Source organism: Rissa tridactyla, chromosome W, assembly GCF_028500815.1.
Source record: "Rissa tridactyla isolate bRisTri1 chromosome W, bRisTri1.patW.cur.20221130, whole genome shotgun sequence".
In the NCBI taxonomy this organism is placed as follows: Eukaryota; Metazoa; Chordata; class Aves; order Charadriiformes; family Laridae; genus Rissa; species Rissa tridactyla.
This window is the reverse complement of record NC_071496.1, coordinates 17,947,953-17,966,901: the sequence shown is the minus strand read 5'-3', so window position 1 is coordinate 17,966,901 and position 18,949 is coordinate 17,947,953. Positions and strand designations below refer to the sequence as shown.

The 18,949-nt window shown below is 42.2% G+C and overlaps 1 protein-coding gene across 1 annotated transcript; it reads right to left on the bottom strand.

The window, feature by feature from the left end:
• Nucleotides 1-374: 374 nt before the first annotated feature.
• On the bottom strand, nt 375-18,616 carry LOC128902050 (sorting nexin-18-like). The gene is made up of 2 exons (XM_054184376.1): nt 17,059-18,616; nt 375-628 (listed from the first exon to the last, which is right to left on the bottom strand). The coding sequence occupies exons 1-2, from the start codon at nt 18,614-18,616 to the stop codon at nt 375-377; spliced, it is 1,812 nt and encodes a 603-aa protein (XP_054040351.1).
• Nucleotides 18,617-18,949: the final 333 nt, after the last annotated feature.

The window sequence follows — 18,949 nt, the reverse complement described above, 5'->3', positions numbered from 1 at the left end:
AAGCAGGCTTTTATCTAGCCAACTTCCTTAAAGATCCAAAAGGTTTTGAGGTCTACAATGTATTCGCTAAATACCATATTTCAAAAAGTAATAAGGCAATTACTATACTCATTATTTCAAAAAAGTTACAATGGTAGTATAGGCATACACAGTATAATGCAGTTACAATGCGTGGTACTGTTTCTACTACATAGCCCTGTAATTGTTTCCTTTCTACATAATCGGAGATTAAACCAGGATTCCAGGTGAACACAAAACCATCCTTGTACCACCATCTACCACTGGCAACAGTTCTTCAGCAGCAGCAAAAATGTTTGCTCTGCTGCTTGAGTCACATTCATACTGAGGAAAGTCCACAAATAAAAGTTCAGAGATTAAACACTGTCATACTTGTAAAGAGCTTCCTCAAGCTTTTGTGTCACTTTTTGAAAAAAGAGTATTTGCTGTTGCAAGAAATGCTGCATCTGTGATTTAAAGTCCCTCACACGAATTTTATGGAAATGATTAATTTCTGCTAGGGTCGCAAAAGAAATAATGTTACAGCGTTCTTGAATGCCCTCAGCTTTCTGGAGCTCCATCTTCCCCTCTTCCACATGTCGCTTACTCTCCTTTACTTTGGTAAGGGCTCCTGTGTAAAGAACAAAACAGAATAGTTGAACTGTGAGGACAATATAGACTCAATTGTTGTACTTTAACGAGTGATTTAATAATAACAAGGATTCATAGAAGGTTCATTCTAAATGTATCTATATGTGTGCATATATATATGAATGAAAAGGAATAAAATAAAAGCTTTTTCAGATCAAAAATCACAGAACAGTGAATCTTGTTTAAAAAAAACATTTTTTTTTTTTAAGGCTCTAGTTTGCAAAAGTTAGTAGAACATGTCTATTTCACAATCTTAAAAATCAGATGATGTCCTTCAGAGAATATCTGATAAATATACCAGCAGTGGAAAAAAAAGTGAAAGCACTAGAAAACTAGTCAGATCAATTTAAGCCTACGTAAACATCAGAAAAATAGCCTCATTCAGAAATCAGACTTTGTGAAGCATCACAACTTTTCACAATATTTGTGAAACATCAAAAGGATATCTGAATACATAAAATCTTGCCGATACACCATTCTGCCTTTACACTACAGATACCCAAAAATTAATTATTGAGTACTAGATAATCTAAAAGTTTATTTCAAAGATGTAGACATCCAGGTAGAGCTAACACAATATTGTAAGAGTTATAAGAAACACAGAGCAAAAGAATTGACAGTCCTCCTCCTGCGCTAATTAAAGCACACACGTCTTACAAAAACAAAATATCACCCAAACCAGACTCATAGTGATACAGAATACCAAGATGCGTCTTAGACATTTATGTTCATGTCTAAATTTCCCATAAGAGCAACTTCTTTGCCTTAAATATTATATACCTATTTTATTCATATAACTAGAACTAGTCAGACCAATAAAGCTTTTATCTTCTCACAAGACGTTAGTGATATGGCATTTTTTATAACCTTTATGATCACACTTAAGTTACTTGTTCCTTCAACTATTTGTAATGTCTTAACTAGCTCTCTCCTTTCATATTACACTTCTTACCATATGTGGAGGATTGACCATGGCTGGAAGCCATGTGCCAACCAAGCTGCTCTGTCACTCCCCCTTCTCAGCTGGACAGGGGAGAGAAAATATAACGAAAGGCTCATGGGTTGAGATAAGGACAGGGAGATCACTCACCAGTTACAGTCATGGGCAAAACAGACTAGACTTGGGGAAAATTAATTTAATTTATTACCAGTCAAATCAGAGAAGGATAATGAGAAATAAAAGCTAAATCTTAAAACATCTTCACCCCACCCCTCCTTTCTTCCCGGGCTTAACTTTACTCACAAATTCTCTACCTCTTCTCCCCGAGTGGCGCAGGGGGACAGGGAATGGGGGTTGCAGTCAGTTCATCACACGTTGTCTCTGCCGCTTGTTCCTCCTCAGGAGGAGGACACCTCACACTCTTCCCCTGCTCCAGCATGGGGTCCCTCCCACGGGAGACAGTCCTCCATGAACTTCTCCAATGTGGGCCCTTCTCACAGGCTGCAGTTCTTCACTAACTGCTCCAGCGTGGGTCCTTTCCACGGGGTGCAGTCCTTCAGGAACAGATTGCTCCAGCGGGGTCCCCCATGAGGTCACAAGTCCTGCCAGCAAACCTGTTCCAGCATGGGCTCCTCTCTCCATGGGGTCACAGGTCCTGCCAGGAGCCTGCTCCAGCGCGGGCTCTCCACGGGGTCACAGTTTCCTTTGGGTGCATCCACCTCCTCTGGCATGGGGTCCTCCATGGGCTGCAGGTGGATATTTGCTCCACTGTTAACCTCCATGGGCTGCAGGGGGACAGCCTGCCTCACCATGGTCTTCACTACAGGCTGCAGGGGAATCTCTGCTCTGGCTCCTAGAGCACCTCCTTCTTCACTGACCTTGGTGTCTGCAGAGTTGTTTCTCTCACATATTCTCACTCCTCTCTCCCAGCTGCTGTTGTGCAGCAGGTTTTCCCCTTCTTAAATATGTTATCACAGAGGCGCTACCACCGTTGTTGATTGGCTCAGCCTTGGCCAGCGGCGAGTCTATCTTGGAGCTGGTTGGTACTGGCTCTATCAGACATAGGGGAAGCTTCTAGCAGCTTCTCACAGAAATCACCCCTGTAGCCCCACTTGCTACCAAAACCTTGCCACGCAAACCCAATACACCATGCAAATGACTACAGCTCACTGACAGGACTCCCTTCACATTGCCTTGAAGAAATGCTTTTCTGTACTCCCCACAGTGACACTAGCCAGCAAGCTAACAGAGAAACTTCTCCACCTATATCTTTCAGGAGGTCAACCTCCACTCTATGTGCTTGGGAAGCATGTTTGTCGTCTTGTCAGCCTGAATCCACACATGTAGTAAACACCATTAAACAGTAAAAATGCAGTTCATCAGCAGTAATATTATCTTCTGTCCTTTCCTTCCTGTGCCTGTTGAATATGCCATTTTGAATATGCTTTCCCCCAGTGCCCTGACACATCTCTGCAATTCAGATTTGGAACATGACTTTGTGCATGGCAGTGTCTGCGTTTGCTCTATGGGCAGTGAGTTGGGAGTGAATTGGGCAGCACAACTGCTGCTCACTGCATTTTTTTCCTGCTTCTCACGTTCCCCTGCCTGCTGCATCTCATCTCCCTACCCATCTCCAACCCTTCAGTAGGCAGTCAGGTAGAATGGAGGGTCAAGATATGCTCTTACTACAGGCAAGTTAAAATATCAGATGATTTGGCAAACTTGAGGAAAAAGAGTTTGTTGCATTTTTGAAATTTAATGGGGGTTGTGCCTTGCACTATAAATAAAATCTGGAATTCCTAAATTCAGAGAAGCATACGTGACTTTCCTCCGTTCAACGACAACTTGTTAACTGGGCCAGGGGGTGCTTTTAATAGCAAATACTCAGAAAATATCTCCTCTGTTATCAGTACTTCTCTACTCTTAAAATCATATTTTTCTCCTTAATTTGCATTTAGGCTGCACTCTTTGTGGCATCTCCTGTCTGCAATCTTGGTACAAGCTCTGAGTCACGAGCATAAGAAATTCCCCTCCGGTGTGACATACTTGTAGAAAGACCATACAGATTTTCCTTTTCTTTTTTAAACTGTGGCAGGGAAGTTATTAACAAGGTAAGTGTCAACTGAAGACTGCATGGCCAAGGACACCAGTATTTGAGTGGCAGAGGCCATGCTCTGAACCTGGTGTGCCGAAGAGCTGCTCAGAGGCCAAGAGCAGTGACTCTCCCCGGGGGCTGCGAGGCGGTGGCAGGTTCTGGCTCCACACCTTCACAGTCCCCACAGCCTGCCAGCATGGTGGCTAAAAGCTTGGCACCGGCTGCTACAGCTGATTGACCTCATCATCTCCAGCCTGGCACAAAAAAACACCACCGAAAAACCTTTTCCACATGCAGTGGTGCCAGCAGAACTGTGCCAGAAGATCTGTATTTTCCCCTTCAAGGAGTGAGGAATCTGTGAGGTGAGGTAGGGCACAATCTGAAAAATATTTAATTCCCTCTTCTGCAAAAAGGATGGTTCATTTAACAAACAAAATCAAGTTTAGCAAAAATTTTCTCCATTCTGTTGGCATAGCAGGAATCCATGCACAATGAAAAAATGAAATTTGGGACTTACTGGAAGCCAGATGGAGCTGGTTAAATAAACATGACAACTCTTCAGTTGTGATGTAGGAAACAGCTTTAGATGTCATTTCTAGAATGACCACACTGGAAGAAAAATATAGCAATTTACAGCATCAGCAGCTGAAAGCATAACTAAGTTCTGGAGCTTGTATAATCTTCAAATTCTTTTACATCAATAAAAACTATACATTACCAAACACTAAAACCCTCCAGACTAGACATATTATGCATTTTTTGCCATTAAAAAAAAAAGATTTATAATTAGAGAAAGGAATCCAAGGGGAAAACTTGCAGCCATTAATACTGCTCTCTTAATGCATATAGATTCATACTGGTCCTATACTGGAATTTCCTTTAAAATCTAGGCAGACTACAACTGGTGGTCAGCAATATATGAAAAGAGCTTATACATATGATTAAGCTCAAACTTGCTTGTTTTTTTGAAGTGACTCTAAATGAAGTCTTGTATTATTAGTGAAACAATTAACCTTAAAATAACTTAATAGTAGGAAAATTTTAGCTTATTTTAGGACAATCAAAGAACCTTCCCAAAGCAGACACAAAAAAGCCAATGTGCTTTATTTTAAAAAGCAAATGATCATTTGTTCTAAAATGTAATTAATTTGTTCAGTATCTACTGAAGTTTGCAAGACTTAGTTTAGTAAATCTTAGAAAAAAGTGGGTTTAGTTTGCACAGCTTTGCAAACAGCATAACAATAACATACCACATTTCATCTCGAATTTTCTCAAAACACTCTCCATAGCCTACAGCCCTTGTATTTGAACCTACATGAGCAAAACTCTGAGCCAGAGCAGAGATTCATTGATGTCAAAGGTGCAACGATCCATGCATGTTTCTAATGGCAAAAGGGGGGAGGAGGACAGGGTGAGGGAAGAGGGGAGCAGAGAGCAGCCCCTTATGTGCACCCTTGCTTGAAAACAAGGGTCTTGCTCAGAGATGTCCGAGTGGAGGACAGGGCCTGTGGTAACCCCTAATGCCTACCAGCCCACAACTCCTAACCCATCTCACCCAAGCCATACACCATGAACATCCCCTCTCCCCCATTCTCACTAATTTATCCATCGCCCTCAGCACCTAATCCAGCACCTCCCAGCTTCCCCACAGGCTGTTGAGGCTGAGCAAGCCCCCTCTGGCCTAAGTACACCTGCAGAAGCATCTCCTGGTTTCTGAATTTAAAGATGTGAACATCAAGTATTGGTTTGGACAATCCAAAAAAGCAAGATGTCTTTCAAAACAAAAGCAGAATTATGGCAGCCCTAGAAAAGGCTAACACACATTTTAGGGAAAAGAAACAGGAGTCACCTCCTAATCCATATTAGCTCAAGGAAACCTCCTGCTGAATACACATCTGGGATAAATATCTGCCAATGCACTGTTCCGATAGGGATGGAATACATAAAAAAATCCTGCAAAATACATAAAAAACACTTGAAAAAGCTGCGCTACATCTATTTCTGTTCTTAAAGGTGGGGGAAAGCAGATGTGAATGCTGTTTTTCATTGCACAAAGACCGATGTTAAACAGACAGTGGTGCTCACTGAATGCTGCTAAGGGCTTAAGAGAAACTTGCAGGTTTCAGTGCTTGCTTTGAAGTATGAGATTAGACAACACAAAATGATATAACCACATTTAACAAGGGACATTTATAGCAGTGTCCTAGCAGCCAAGAAGACAGGGACAATGTAAAAATTCCTTCTAGAAATAAATACTTCCAAGTTGTGAAACACACAATACAAACAGCAACTTAAACAAGTGCTGAGGAGTTATCAGGATAAAAAAAGAAGTGCATTGAGTCACTAAGCTGAACATGCAAACATGAGGTTGCAATGAGGCAGGAAAACGCAAATACATTTAGGAAAATTAAATAAAAAAAAAATCCTGAACCTGAGAGCACTCAGGTTTGGGTCAAGCAATATATTTTCCCATCACCTGCAGTTTTTTACACTAATAAATGCTTTGAGATTGTGTGAAGAGTCAACTGAGGGTGGGTTTGAATCCGTACTTAAGCTTGTACTTACTTCCCACACACACACAATACATATGCATATATACACGTAATCCCATGCTGATGTGTATGTGTCTCCAAGCTCTCCAATTGCATGGTATGATCAGTCTACCAGCAGCCAGCCCTACACTGGTTCTTCACACTTAGCATTCATAACATAAACCCAAGTTGCTGCCTGCAATGTAACCAGAAGGAAAAAGTTTCAGGGCTCAGCTCATGAAGACTGCAATCAAGACTGCTCTTCACTCAACTCCTTTGTCTCACTTGAAGCTAGGTTTCCCCTGCACCTGCCAGCATGGGCGATCAGAAGTTGAAGAAGAGCAGTACCTGCTAAGAGTGTACCATCTTCCACTGCCCCATCTCCACCTCTCCCTAAAGTACCTGAACAACAGCTTTGGAGTTTTGCATGCAGTAGTCAGGAGCAAAACTTAAGCTGTGTCTTTATCCAAATAAAGACAAGCCTAGAGAAAGGGAATTCTTTAGGACAGGAGTCTTTTTTTGCCCATTATTTGCACAGTGCTTAGTAAAGTGGACATCTGTTTCACAGCTGGGCTTGCTCTATTCTTAAAAAATGCAAGAATGCAAGCAGTAATTAATGATATGCTTCATAACTGTATCACTCTTTTCTGAAAAACATCTAAGAAACTGCTGTAGCAGCAATGATTTAATTGCATACAGTAAAATTGCATATGGGATGAAACACAAAGAAGCATCAGCTCAACATTGCTAGAATGTGGCACTAAGTATCTGTTGAAATCAGGGAGGTCTGCAATTCAGTCAGTCACTCTCAGGAATGTGTATCATCCATTAAGTCACCAACATATCAATGTCTTCAATATCTCAGTCCAAAATACTGAACTTAAAAACTCACCCAGCTTATAGGAGCCAATACGTTAACTTTAGATCCTATATAATTGTAATGCCTTTATCACTAGTTATTCAAATATTTCTTTCACTTCAGTGATTAATTATGCTAAAACAGAGCAAACAGAATTCTTTCACTAGCAGTGAGATAACAGTTTACATGTATGTCAGTTATGATTAATACAACACACTTTCTTTCAGCAAATACCCATGTTCTTGTTACCCTATACCTTGAGTTAAAGAATTATTGCAAAACTGCAAAGGGAATGAAAGAAGACACAGGAGACAAAAAAAGTTAGCCTTGTGGTTCTCCTTAATATATTACAAAGAACATTATTTTCTGAAATATATTTTTAATGGAGCTGGGGGAGGGAGAGTGAAGCAGTGAGCTGGGTGCCAGCCCAACAGTATGTGCTGCTCCTCACATGACATGAAAGGCTCTCTGCCTTTCCCCAGCTGGCTTCGGCACTGCCAGGAGGGAGGTATGCGTGGGCTGGCACACCACCAGGGCTGCTGGTCATGCTGCAGGTGAGAAGCAGTAACTGTTCCAAGGGACGGAAACAGGGCACCTGGCCACCAGCTGCTCCAAGCACAAATCCGTACTTATTCTATTTGTAAGCCCTATTCGTAAATGATACTGAAAAAACCAACAGCCATAAAAATGGCAGAACGGGAAAAAAAACCGAGGAGGGTGATCGTTCCAACCTTGACATCGGTGGTAACTGTGGCAAAACCAAAGAGTGCCAGATTCCTGACCACCACCTTCGAGAAGTCCCCCAGCCAACAAGCTTTGGTGCGACAGCCTCCCCTAAGACCTTGTGTCAAAGTCCAAAGGCTCCTCTGAGAAATGGCTCCCTCACAGGGAAGGACAGCTAGGGTCAGAAAACACTATGATCTTCAAAGAAACTCACAAGTTTGACAAAGAAAATCTTTTAGCAGTTTTACCTGAGAAATCTTGTGCAAATAAAATGACCTGTGCAGTAAACAATTTTTCATCTTTCTACTGTCAGCAAGCTACAAAATAAAATTTTATACATTACTTACTAGAAGGTAAAACAACTTACATTTCCACACCATTCAGCTGCCCATCATATTCCCTCGGTGCCTGGGAAGGTCATGGAACAGATCATCCTGAGTGCCATTTTGCGGCACATGCAGGACAACCAAGTGATCAGACCCAGTCAGCATGGGTTCATGAAAGGCAGGTCCTGCTTGACAAACCTGATCTCCTATGACAAGGTGACCCGCTTGGTGGATGAGGGAAAGGCTGTGGATGTTGTTTACCTGGACTTTAGTAAAGCCTCTGACACCGTTTCCCACAGCATTCTCCTGGAGAAACTGGCTGCTCATGGCCTGGAAAGTCCATGAGATCACGTGTACCATTTAAGGAGTTTTTCTTTGGTACAGCTTCAGCTGATGCTGCAGACTGAGGGTACAGAAAGGAGTGAAACTTAAACTAGGCTGGTTGCTAGAAATGCAGTACGTTTGTCCCTTGAAAAGCCGGTCATGCTTTTCAGGGCGGACACTTGAAAATTTAAGCAATCACAATTTGCAGAAGTACCAAGATGAAACATTTCAGTGATTTTAAGAACTTCTTACTAGCTTACATCTAAAAGTGGCACCAAACAGGCTTTTAAGATAAATCTCTATTTTTCCAGAGTTTAAGTTGGTCTATTACAGTGTAATTATCATAGGTTCTGAAAACTAATTTTGATCATTTAGGATGTTAAGAACAGGCACTTTTCTGTCAGAATAATGCTATAGACTCTTAACAGCTTTTGTAAATGCCCTGTTCATAATGCTGACTTCAAGACAACAACCTAAATCAGAAATGATACCATGCACGTGTGATATAAATTAATCTTCAGTAAAACTGACATATGAGCAGAAATGTCTCCTCTGGATCTGTAGAAGACAAATATAAGTCACAGCCAAAATGACTGTAATCATCGTTATGGTAACTTCTTCAAAATTTTCTTGAGATTCATGGGATGTGGGTGGACAGGAGAAGGCAGGTAAGACCACATATCGATATCCATATACCATTATCAAGAGAAGCAAGTATAAATGCAGGTTCCACGTACTCATACATCCTTACTTTATTGGGGCGCAATGAAAGACCTGCTTTTGGATGTTGTTCTCTGTAAGGCTGAAGGGAAGCAAAGAGCGAGCACAATTTAAGGTGTTTCTCCATCGTCATCTGCTTAGCTCCACTACTGTCCTAAGATGAGCAAATACAACATGCACAGACACTTTACTCATATGAAAAGAGTCAAAATCCAAATGAAATGCAGATACCATTCCACTTTTTCCCTAGTGTCCTTTAAATGCTCTCTCTTAGAAACGTGAATGCTGCAGTATCTCTGTAAGGACAAAAAGAAGTAGATTCCTTGTTGCAGAAAAAATATGCAAGGTAAACCATAATTAATGTAACTAATTGAAATATATTACATAATTCAAAAGCAGACCATGTGAACATTCTAATAATATAATGCTACATTCATATTATATATAAGAAATGCTATGTATTATATGTCATTATCTTATATGTTTATTAATTTAAAATTGTAGATACAAGAATTTTATTAAATTATTAATATAGTACATATTATAATACAGAGAGAATATTATAGCATTATAAAGGCAGAAGAGAACTGTTTGCCTTTTTAGTAGGAAGGGATCTACCCCTTTGAGTTTGGACTTATATAAAACTGCAAGCAACTTGAGAATGTAGTGTCATTATCATGATATTTGAGAAAATTGATCTTTCTTCAGTATACTGTCAGTTAGCTGGCATAGCTATTCATGCATATAATGATTCAAAAAGGTAAGTCTGAAAAAAAAAGAATAGCAAATTGCTTTTTACCATGGGACAAATATGCAATGTAACATGAATCATAGCATGAATCATAGCATGAATCTGCTTTTCACATTGTTATGAAAGAATTGCATGTAGGCATAAAGAGGGTAGTTCAGTTAATGTGATTACAGAAGTTATCCACCCATGATGTGTACCTACATAAAACAAAGGCTGAAATCATCTCTTCTCCCTGCTCTGCTACAAGAACAATCACTGACAAGATCTGAACAGATTGTTTAAATGTATCTATTCTGTTACTGATTTCATGAAACATCCACTCCAAAACACACTTTTCACTAGTTTTTTTTATTTATTTTTAATTTAAATTCTCATGGCCTTCATGAAAGATATAAACAAGATTGTGTAGAAAGTGTTTGCCATTTGTTTGCTCTAGTCTGCTGATAAAACTAATATTTTGGGGGCTAAGCCAAATGTGATTCCTTTTTTTTTTTAAATCAGAATTTCAAATTCTGTGCTATTTGAACAAGGCAGTTTAAAATAAGTAAGGTACCAGATGGATGAGTATATACAGTCTACACACATTAACTTGGCATTTTAACTGTTCAAACAAAGCCTAACAATGAAGTGATGGAAAGATACTGGAAAGGCTGAAACATGTTCTTGTTTCAAAGGTGACTTGCAAAATAGAAAAATTGGCCAGCTTGTTTGTTTTTAATAATGTGTTTACAAAGACTTGGAAGAGCTCTGGGAGCTACTTTCTGTTTTCAGTCTACCAATTCTTGTCTTCCCTGTTTGGATGGAAGAACTTTTAGCAAGATCTGGAGTTCTCAGCTGCAAGAAGAGAACCATCTCACCATCTAGAGTCTTCATAAGCTTCAAGCTGAAAAGGTATTACATAGTCTTTGAAATAAAATGACTTCTTCTTTCTACAACATAATTTTTACTTCTTCAATATCTACACTGTCCTGCTACTCTCTAGCTGTCCACAAGGTTTTCCCAGTAGACAGAGCCCTAATGCCTGCAGTGAACAAGTACCTGTAAGAGCACAAGAGCTGACAATGTACTACCTTTGGTCAAATCTATGGGTGTGAGCTCTGATCAAAACTTCTCTAGCCTGTTGGGACTAAGTGGTCAGTCTGGATAGACTTTCTGGTGTGCAGTAATGCATGCAGTCTTTCCCATGGGAGGAACAGTTATACTCTTCCTCTGCTACCAGCTGTTTTCAAAAAAAATCATTGGGATTTTATCAGCTATGAAACATCTCTCCATCATCAAATTTGTATATCAGGCTAATGGGTTCCAAAAGGTAACAGGAAAGAGAAACACATCATGACTACATGAATCTTGCTCCTTTAGAAAGGTAAGGTAAGAAGAGATGGGGGAGGGAGAGGAAAAGAGAAAAAACAAACATACTTAAGAAGACCCATGCATCTTTTAGGTAGACAGGACATGGAAGTCAAATTTTTTTCCCCTGTTTCATCTTCTTCAAGTAAGGCCATTGCTCAATTTTAGTCTTGCTCATTGTTGTCTTCTGTGTGATTTACACACACCAAGCAAGCTATAATTTTATACAGTTTCTAGATTTTTTTATATTTTAGCCATCTAAAAGTCTCAGTTTCCTTCAGGTTACTGGGAGGTAATGTTGGGTGATTCAGCAGCAAGCAGACAACACTACATCACTGCCGTAACAGCAATGGGGAGGCTGAGAGGGCAAGAAATACAACAGTCGGTCATCCTAGAGCAATCCATCTTTTTTCAAAGTCTTTAAACAGATGAAATGTAGGTACCCATCTCTTTTTACTGTTGTGAGGGTCATCTGGCTAGGATTACGTGCCTAGCTCTTAGACAGTAAAGTTACCCGAGTTGAACCCCATGCAAAGTGTATGTATGTGAGGGATGGAGGGAACACAAAAAAAAAAGTGGATAAAGGAAAAATAGGGACAGAAAAAACATGTCTGCACAACAAATTTAAAAGGCTAGAAAGCAAGCAAGAGAAGAGCACTGCTTTTAAATTGTGATATAAAATTTTAGGTGTGAATTTTGACCAGTCTGATTTATTTATGAACACACATTACCCCCCCCCCCCCCAAAAAAAAATAATTAGATGAAAATGTTATAGAAAGCTCCAGGTTTCAGTGTTGTTTGGGGTTTTTCAATGCTTAAAATTTTGATGCGTTCACAGCTGGAATGTGGTTTTTGCCTATAATTTTGTAAGATATTCTAAAAACACTCCCAGCACATTCTTTAAACATTCTTTAGACATTCCTAGAATTAAGTTTGCTTCAAGTAAATAAGACCGTTTGCCTTATTTTACTTTTCACAAATGGTGATCAAGAAGCAAAAGGGTCATTCAGATATTTTTTAAAATAATTCTTTTAAATCTTGGCATGCAGAGGAAATGGAATTGCTGCCTACATCTTAGAAAACATTTAGGCCACTTTCTCAAATCTGTTTTGCAAAAATCATAACCAAAAGTTTAACATCATAATCATAGAATGGTTAGAGTTGGAAGGGACCTTAAAGATCATCTAGTTCCAACCCCCCTGCCATGGGCAGGAACGCCTTCCACTGGACCAGGTTGCTCAAAGCCCCATCCAGCCTGGCCTTGAATGCTTCCAGGGATGGGGCATCCACAACCTCTCTGGGCAACCTCCAGTTCCAGTGCCTCACCACCCTCACAGTAAAGAATTTCTTCCTAATATCTAGTCTAAATCTACCCTTGTTCAGTTTAAAACCATTACCCCTCATCCTATCACTACATTCCCTGATAAAGAGTCCCTCCCCATCCTTCCTGTAGGCCCCCCTTTAGGCACTGGAAGGTTGCTATAAGGTCTCCTCAGAGCCTTCTCTTCTCCAGGCTGAACAACACCAACTCTCTCAGCCTGTCTTCATAGGGGAGGTGCTCCAGCCCTCTGATCATCTTCGTGGCCTCCTCTAGACTCGCTCCAACAGGTCCATGTCCTTCTTATGTTGGGGACTCCAGAGCTGGACGTAGTACTCCAGGTGGGGTCTCACCAGAGCAGAGTAGAGGGGCAGAATCACCTCCCTCGACCTGCTGGCCACACTTCTTTTGATGCAGCCCAGGATGTGGTTGACTTTCTGGGCTGGAAGCATGCATTGCCGGGTCATGTTGAGCTTCTCATCAACATGCGCCAGCAATGTGCACCCGCAGCCCAGAAAGAGGCTGTTAAGAGAATGTTAAGAGAAACAATGTTAAGAGAAAGGAGTAATCTGAAAAGCAGAGATGAAACAGCAATTTAGTCAGTATTTCTTCCACTTTCAGGAATCACAAGAGGCCAATTATAGTAATTCCTCAAATAAAACTTGAATGAAAGAAACCCCAAACCCCATAACTTCTCTACTCTCACTAAGCAAATATCAAGACAAGATAGCCAGACCAGCATGAGCTACGGTACTAGCATACACGATCTCAAATTCTCACATGTGCATAAATTTTCTGAACCTGAACCTACATGGGCCTGCAGTGAGCATTTATGTTGAAGATTATGTAAGTCAGAAGATCTCATCAGTTGAGTGAAGCTCTAGCAATTAACATTTAGGAATTATTTTGCCAAGAATGCCTAGGGAATTTCCACAAGTAGACCTTAAACAGAAAAGAAGCCATTATCCATTATAAATGAAATTGGGAGGCTGCTTTTCTTCTTGAAATTAAAGCAACTGAAACTAGTATTTCTTGAAAGATACACCAGTTCTGCAAAAGAAATAACAAAAGTGCAGCTTAGTTTTCAAGCCTACTAAACCAGAAGTTGGTCCTCAACTGGCGTGTCAGAGTTCAAATCCTTCCTCTGTCTCTTCTGGACCAGAAACTTCAATTCTTCCTTCCCTCACAGAAAATTCCTTAAACACTGGGTGCACAAGATGAAGGAGAGGAATCTTTTAAAATCTCCTATTGAAGTTATTGCCATTTCATAAAATACTTACAATATTAATAAGAAAATAAGCAGTTTGAAAATATTCCCACAGTCCATTGGTTCACATGTTTTACACAAGTGACCAAAATGACAATCCCTTTCTGCACACTTCAGATCATGTATGATGTCCTCAACACAGGAGGCAGAAAGACCTGAACCCCAGGGCAATTAAAAGCACAACGGTTAACACATTTTCCTGCTGATACACAGACAAGGCAATAGCGGGGTTTACATGGCTTTGGTTCATAATTCTAAGAGAAAAGATAAAGCCCGAACAGAGGGAAATTTTTGTCTCTGGCTCAGAGATTCTCTGGCCTTCTTTTTGCAGAAGAAAAGTTGCAGAAATGATTCAAAACCCCCAGACATACCACAAAACACACTTCCAAATCACATTTAGCAGCTGTTCAACCATCTGCAATAGAGCAAATCCATAACAGGACAAGGCAGTCTAATATTCTACCCACAGATATGGGTATGTTTGGAGCACAGCAGCCTTTATTTTTTGGTCCTTCTCAGGTCTGGGATAATATAGAAATGGAGTCTGAAAAAGGCTTTGGTTTTTATCCCAAGTGGACAATACATTTGCACTATGTAGAAGAAAAATGGAGAAGTATTCCTAACTTCAGAGTTCATCTTTTTAAAGTCACGGCCGTGTAAGCAATATGTCAAGTAGCCTACTGTTTCTACCACTTCTAAGGGCACTTTGGGGTCATTTTACTGCATGAAGAAGTTGTACACTAGAAAAAAAAAACACTGAAAGAAAGACACATCAGCTCTATTTTTCAGATGATCTATTATCACCAACTGATTTTTTTTTGGTCTATACAGACAATAATTCTCAAATACTGACAACTATCCCAGTTAGTAAATTTAAAAGAAAGCTCTTATGTTGTAAGACTATCAAACAGTTCATATTTCCATCTGAAGTTTACAATTAGGAACTGAAAAGTTATACCTTGTTACAGGTAACTCTTAAAAGTAATAAACCAGCAATATACTGGGGGTAAAAAACATCTTCCTCTAAGTTTTCTTCCAATTTGCCTATTTTGTAAAGGGAATGACAACAACAAACATGTAACCTGGCTCTAATCCTATTCCTGTGATGAACATGGACACTCAAGAGACCAATATCTCAAGCCCATGACGTTTTCTGATGGCAAGTATGTACCAGAGATAATATTGTACTGAAGGCAGTGTTAGCCCAGAAGTGCTGGAGCATTAACACCTGCACACAGACCGGCTGTACGTTTCTCCAACCAGTTCCAGGACAGTGTTCTGGCACAAAATCAGCTCTACATACATCATGCTCATGCACTGCTCTAGTGGAAGCTCATTTAGATGAGCTTCCCCTGGTTCAGCATGGTAAACCTAACCAGTAAGTGCAAATTTAAACAGAACTATAAAGGAAACAGAGACACGCAAGTTGAAGGAAATATGGGTTGAGTCAAACGCATATCTTATTATTCCAAATCCTCTCCTCAAACTAAACGCTCCCAAAATATTACAATGAAGAACTCTATATAGTCTTAAAGCTTGAGGATATAGTATTTAAATAGTATATATCATCTGCTGTTTTACTCCACCTAATAAAAAAATCTTTCCTTTTGTTTTTTTTTTCACAGAAGCTTACAAATAATCCTATTATTAGTTGACAGCTCACTTTAAAATCTCCTATTCCCAAACACAAGGCATTACCAAGGTCATCCTTCTCTCCGAATTTAAAATACTTTAAAGTTGTTATCAGAACACAATGCCACAGCAGCTAACAGAACAACTCCTCTAAGGTTAGATTGCACATTTCCCTTTTCTCTTAAAAATAATATTGATTATTTCAGTTTCCACTCACAATTTTCAAGATTTGACAGGAGAGTGGAAATCTGACTTTGATGCATGTAATTTTAATGAAAAGCTTACTTTTTAAAATAACAACAAATTGTGCACTTTGTACCAACACTGCCTCCTCAGTTTTTCCCAGCAACAATGCATACCTCCTGAAAGCCTGCCTTTTTGATCTGTTGAAAAAACTCTTCCAACTCTTTTATCGTAAAACTCAAGGTACTATTCCAGATGCAAAAACCTTGGAAATGTCACGTAAGGGCACAAAAGACTGATTCACCATAGGTGACAATTCAAGCTCTGCCTCTTGAGGTGCAGAACACCACTTATTAAGCTCCAAAATAATTTTCAATAAAGAAGCTCACTCATTTTCTCAGATAACTATTACACACACCCATTTCTGTACAACATATGTGATGTTTTCTTGGTCTCTTTTACAGCTCTAATCCCCACACATCCCTGATCATATATACCAGCAAAAAGAATGAATGATGGGCTAGTCTCACAATGGTGAAGAATGTATTAATAGTATTAACTTCACAACCGGGAAATCAGCTACACATATATAGTGCTTCAAACGTCTATTTATCTGAACAAGTGTCACTAGTTATATAGCTGATGATTCTTTAATTTTTGGAGTTTCTTTATTTCCGATGGATCACAAAGTGCCATACAAACAGCAACCTGAACCTCAGAAGTGCTGTTTCAGCTAGAAAGATGACAAAAGGATAACAAGTGAGCAACATCTGTTTATGATAACAAGGGCAAAGGATGAACAACTCCAACTAAGAACATTGTGGCAAACCATCATCCTCACAAAGGCACCAAGAGAGTTTAATGCATGGCCGAACTGACAAACCACAGCAGCTTTAAACATCTCATCTAAATGTCTGACACTATAAAACACACACACCACCATGCACACCTCAAACAAGGTGGTCAATCGGAGTATCTCCATCTTCAGATTACTTCATATTTATTATCTACTAGATCAGAGATTTAAGATACATAACATACATCAAAGAGTAATAGATGGTTTCATACCACTTGATCTCCAGGGTTTGTAAACAAGCTCATTAATCTTTAATGTATCAGCAGTATAGGCAGATGTGGTTTCTTTCAGAGATACACAGCCAAAACTATGACCAATAAAATTCCCAACAACGTCTAGACCCTTGGCACAGAATGCAAATTGTCACTGATGTGGTTTTTGTATTTTTAGCAACAGTTTACCCGAGTAAACACTGAAAGATTTAACCCAAGGTCAGCAAGCCAGATGCAGAGCAAATTTAGCCCTTTGTCTCTGTATCTGTGTGCATACTACAGATACATAAAACTTCATCATTTTAGAAAACACGTAAGGGTGTTACCTTTCTGGACATGGATGATGTCTGGAAAGTTGGCCAAATGCCCCTGATACAGCACTAACAAATCCATCACAGCATCTAGGTCCTGCCGGGGCTGATCTGCAAAGAGGTCCCCAATGGCATAATAAGCTTCTGCAGTGAAGGCTATGGCTTGGTTGAGGCCGGCCGAAAAGGCCTGCTGGTCCAGCTCAAATGACTGACTGAGGCACTTAAAGGAGTGCCCCACCTTCTGGTATTCCTTCTTGAAACCAGTGACTTGTTTGCGGGCAAACTCATTGGCTGTGTGATTAAGCTGCAGGGTGCTCTCATCCATCTTCTTTGTGAAGGCTTTGAAGCCATCCACCTGGCTTTCCACCTCCTGTAAATCCAGGTTGGTCCCAGTGCTAGTGGGGACACTGATGGTCAGGAAAAAGTTGGCACCCACCATCTCGTCTTTCTCAGCTTTGCGCTTGCCTTGTTTCCAGGCCTTCTCATCCGTGCTGGGACAGGTGAGGAAGTGCTGGAAGGCATCGCACTGAGCCAGCACAGGGTGGCTGCACATGTGGTCCATCCACCAGGCCAGGCCTTTGCGACGTTTGGAGATGAAGTCCTCCTCAAAGCGGCCAGTGGCCTGCTTCTCCGGCAAGTGGGGCACAGAGATGACGGGGAACTTCTCAGCCAGGCGCCCGTAGAGCCAGTCAAAGTGCTTGTAGCGACGGTGCACCTGCTGCCCAGTGTGGCTGGGCACCAGCTTGTAGGCAATGTAGCTCTTCATGCCCTTGAACTTGGTCTGTTTGGTGGGGTCCTCGATGGAGCACTGGAAGGGGTAAGGGTTCTCCTGCCACTCGGGGCCCCGGGGGCCCAGCACCACGCACAGCTTGTCCCCATCCTTCACGAAGCCCGATGCCTCACCCAGCACGAAGGCCTCCCCACCAGACTTGACAAATGTGGAGAAGCGGTTGAGGTTGCGGCTCACCGTGGCTGAGCTCTTGGTGCTGCTGCCAGGCAGGTGCAGGTGGCCTGCCAGGTGGTCACTGCGGGAACTCAGGGACAGCTCAGACCCCGTGGACAGGCAGCAGCGGCCAGAGGCCTGGCTGCCCGCCACCTTGTAGTTGGGGTAGGTGCTGCCCAGGACGCCTGGCTCATCGGCCACCGTGGAGCTTTCATCCCAGTCATCATCCCAGTCGTCATCGCTACCTTGGCTGGGCTCGTAGGACCCGCCATAGGGCGCCAGCGGTAAGGGGTATCTGGCGGCGGGAGGCAGCGAGAAGGGCTCAGGCGCCGCCGCCGGAGGTGCCTGCTGTGTTGCCAGCTTAAAGGCGGCGGGGGGCGGCAGCGGCTCGAAGCTGCCAGCGGGGAGGTTGGCGTAGCGGGCGGGCGGCGGCGGCTCGGCGGCCGGAGCGCGGATAACCTGCACGTAGGAGGCCGGGAAGAGGCCGCGGTCGCCGCGGCTGTTGACGCCCTCCAGCCAGCCCTCGATGTCCTGCTCGCTGCAGAGGCTCAGCACCTCGTGCTCCCGCAGCGAGATCTCCCCCGGGTTCTCTGACCTGAAGTCGTACAGCGCCCGGGCCCGCAACGCCATGGCCCCACCGCCCAACCGCCCCCCAGGGCTCCCCGCCGCCGCGGTGTCGCCGCGGTGTCGCCGCGGTGCCGCCGCCCCTCACCGCGCCGCGCCGGCGGGACTGCAGCAGGAGAATACTGCGGCTGCCCCCTGCCTCCGCGTCCCGACGGCAGGGACGCTGCGGCCGCTGCGCTGCGGCGCAGCCAGCTCCGAGTCTCGGCTTCACCCCCTTCACACGCGGGGGCCAGACCGGCGATCGTCCCACGTCGCCAGTTTCGCTAATCCAGAGCCGAGCGACAGGGCAGAAAAGCCGAGCGCAGAGCAGCCGCCCCCATCGATGGGCCCGGCCCGGCA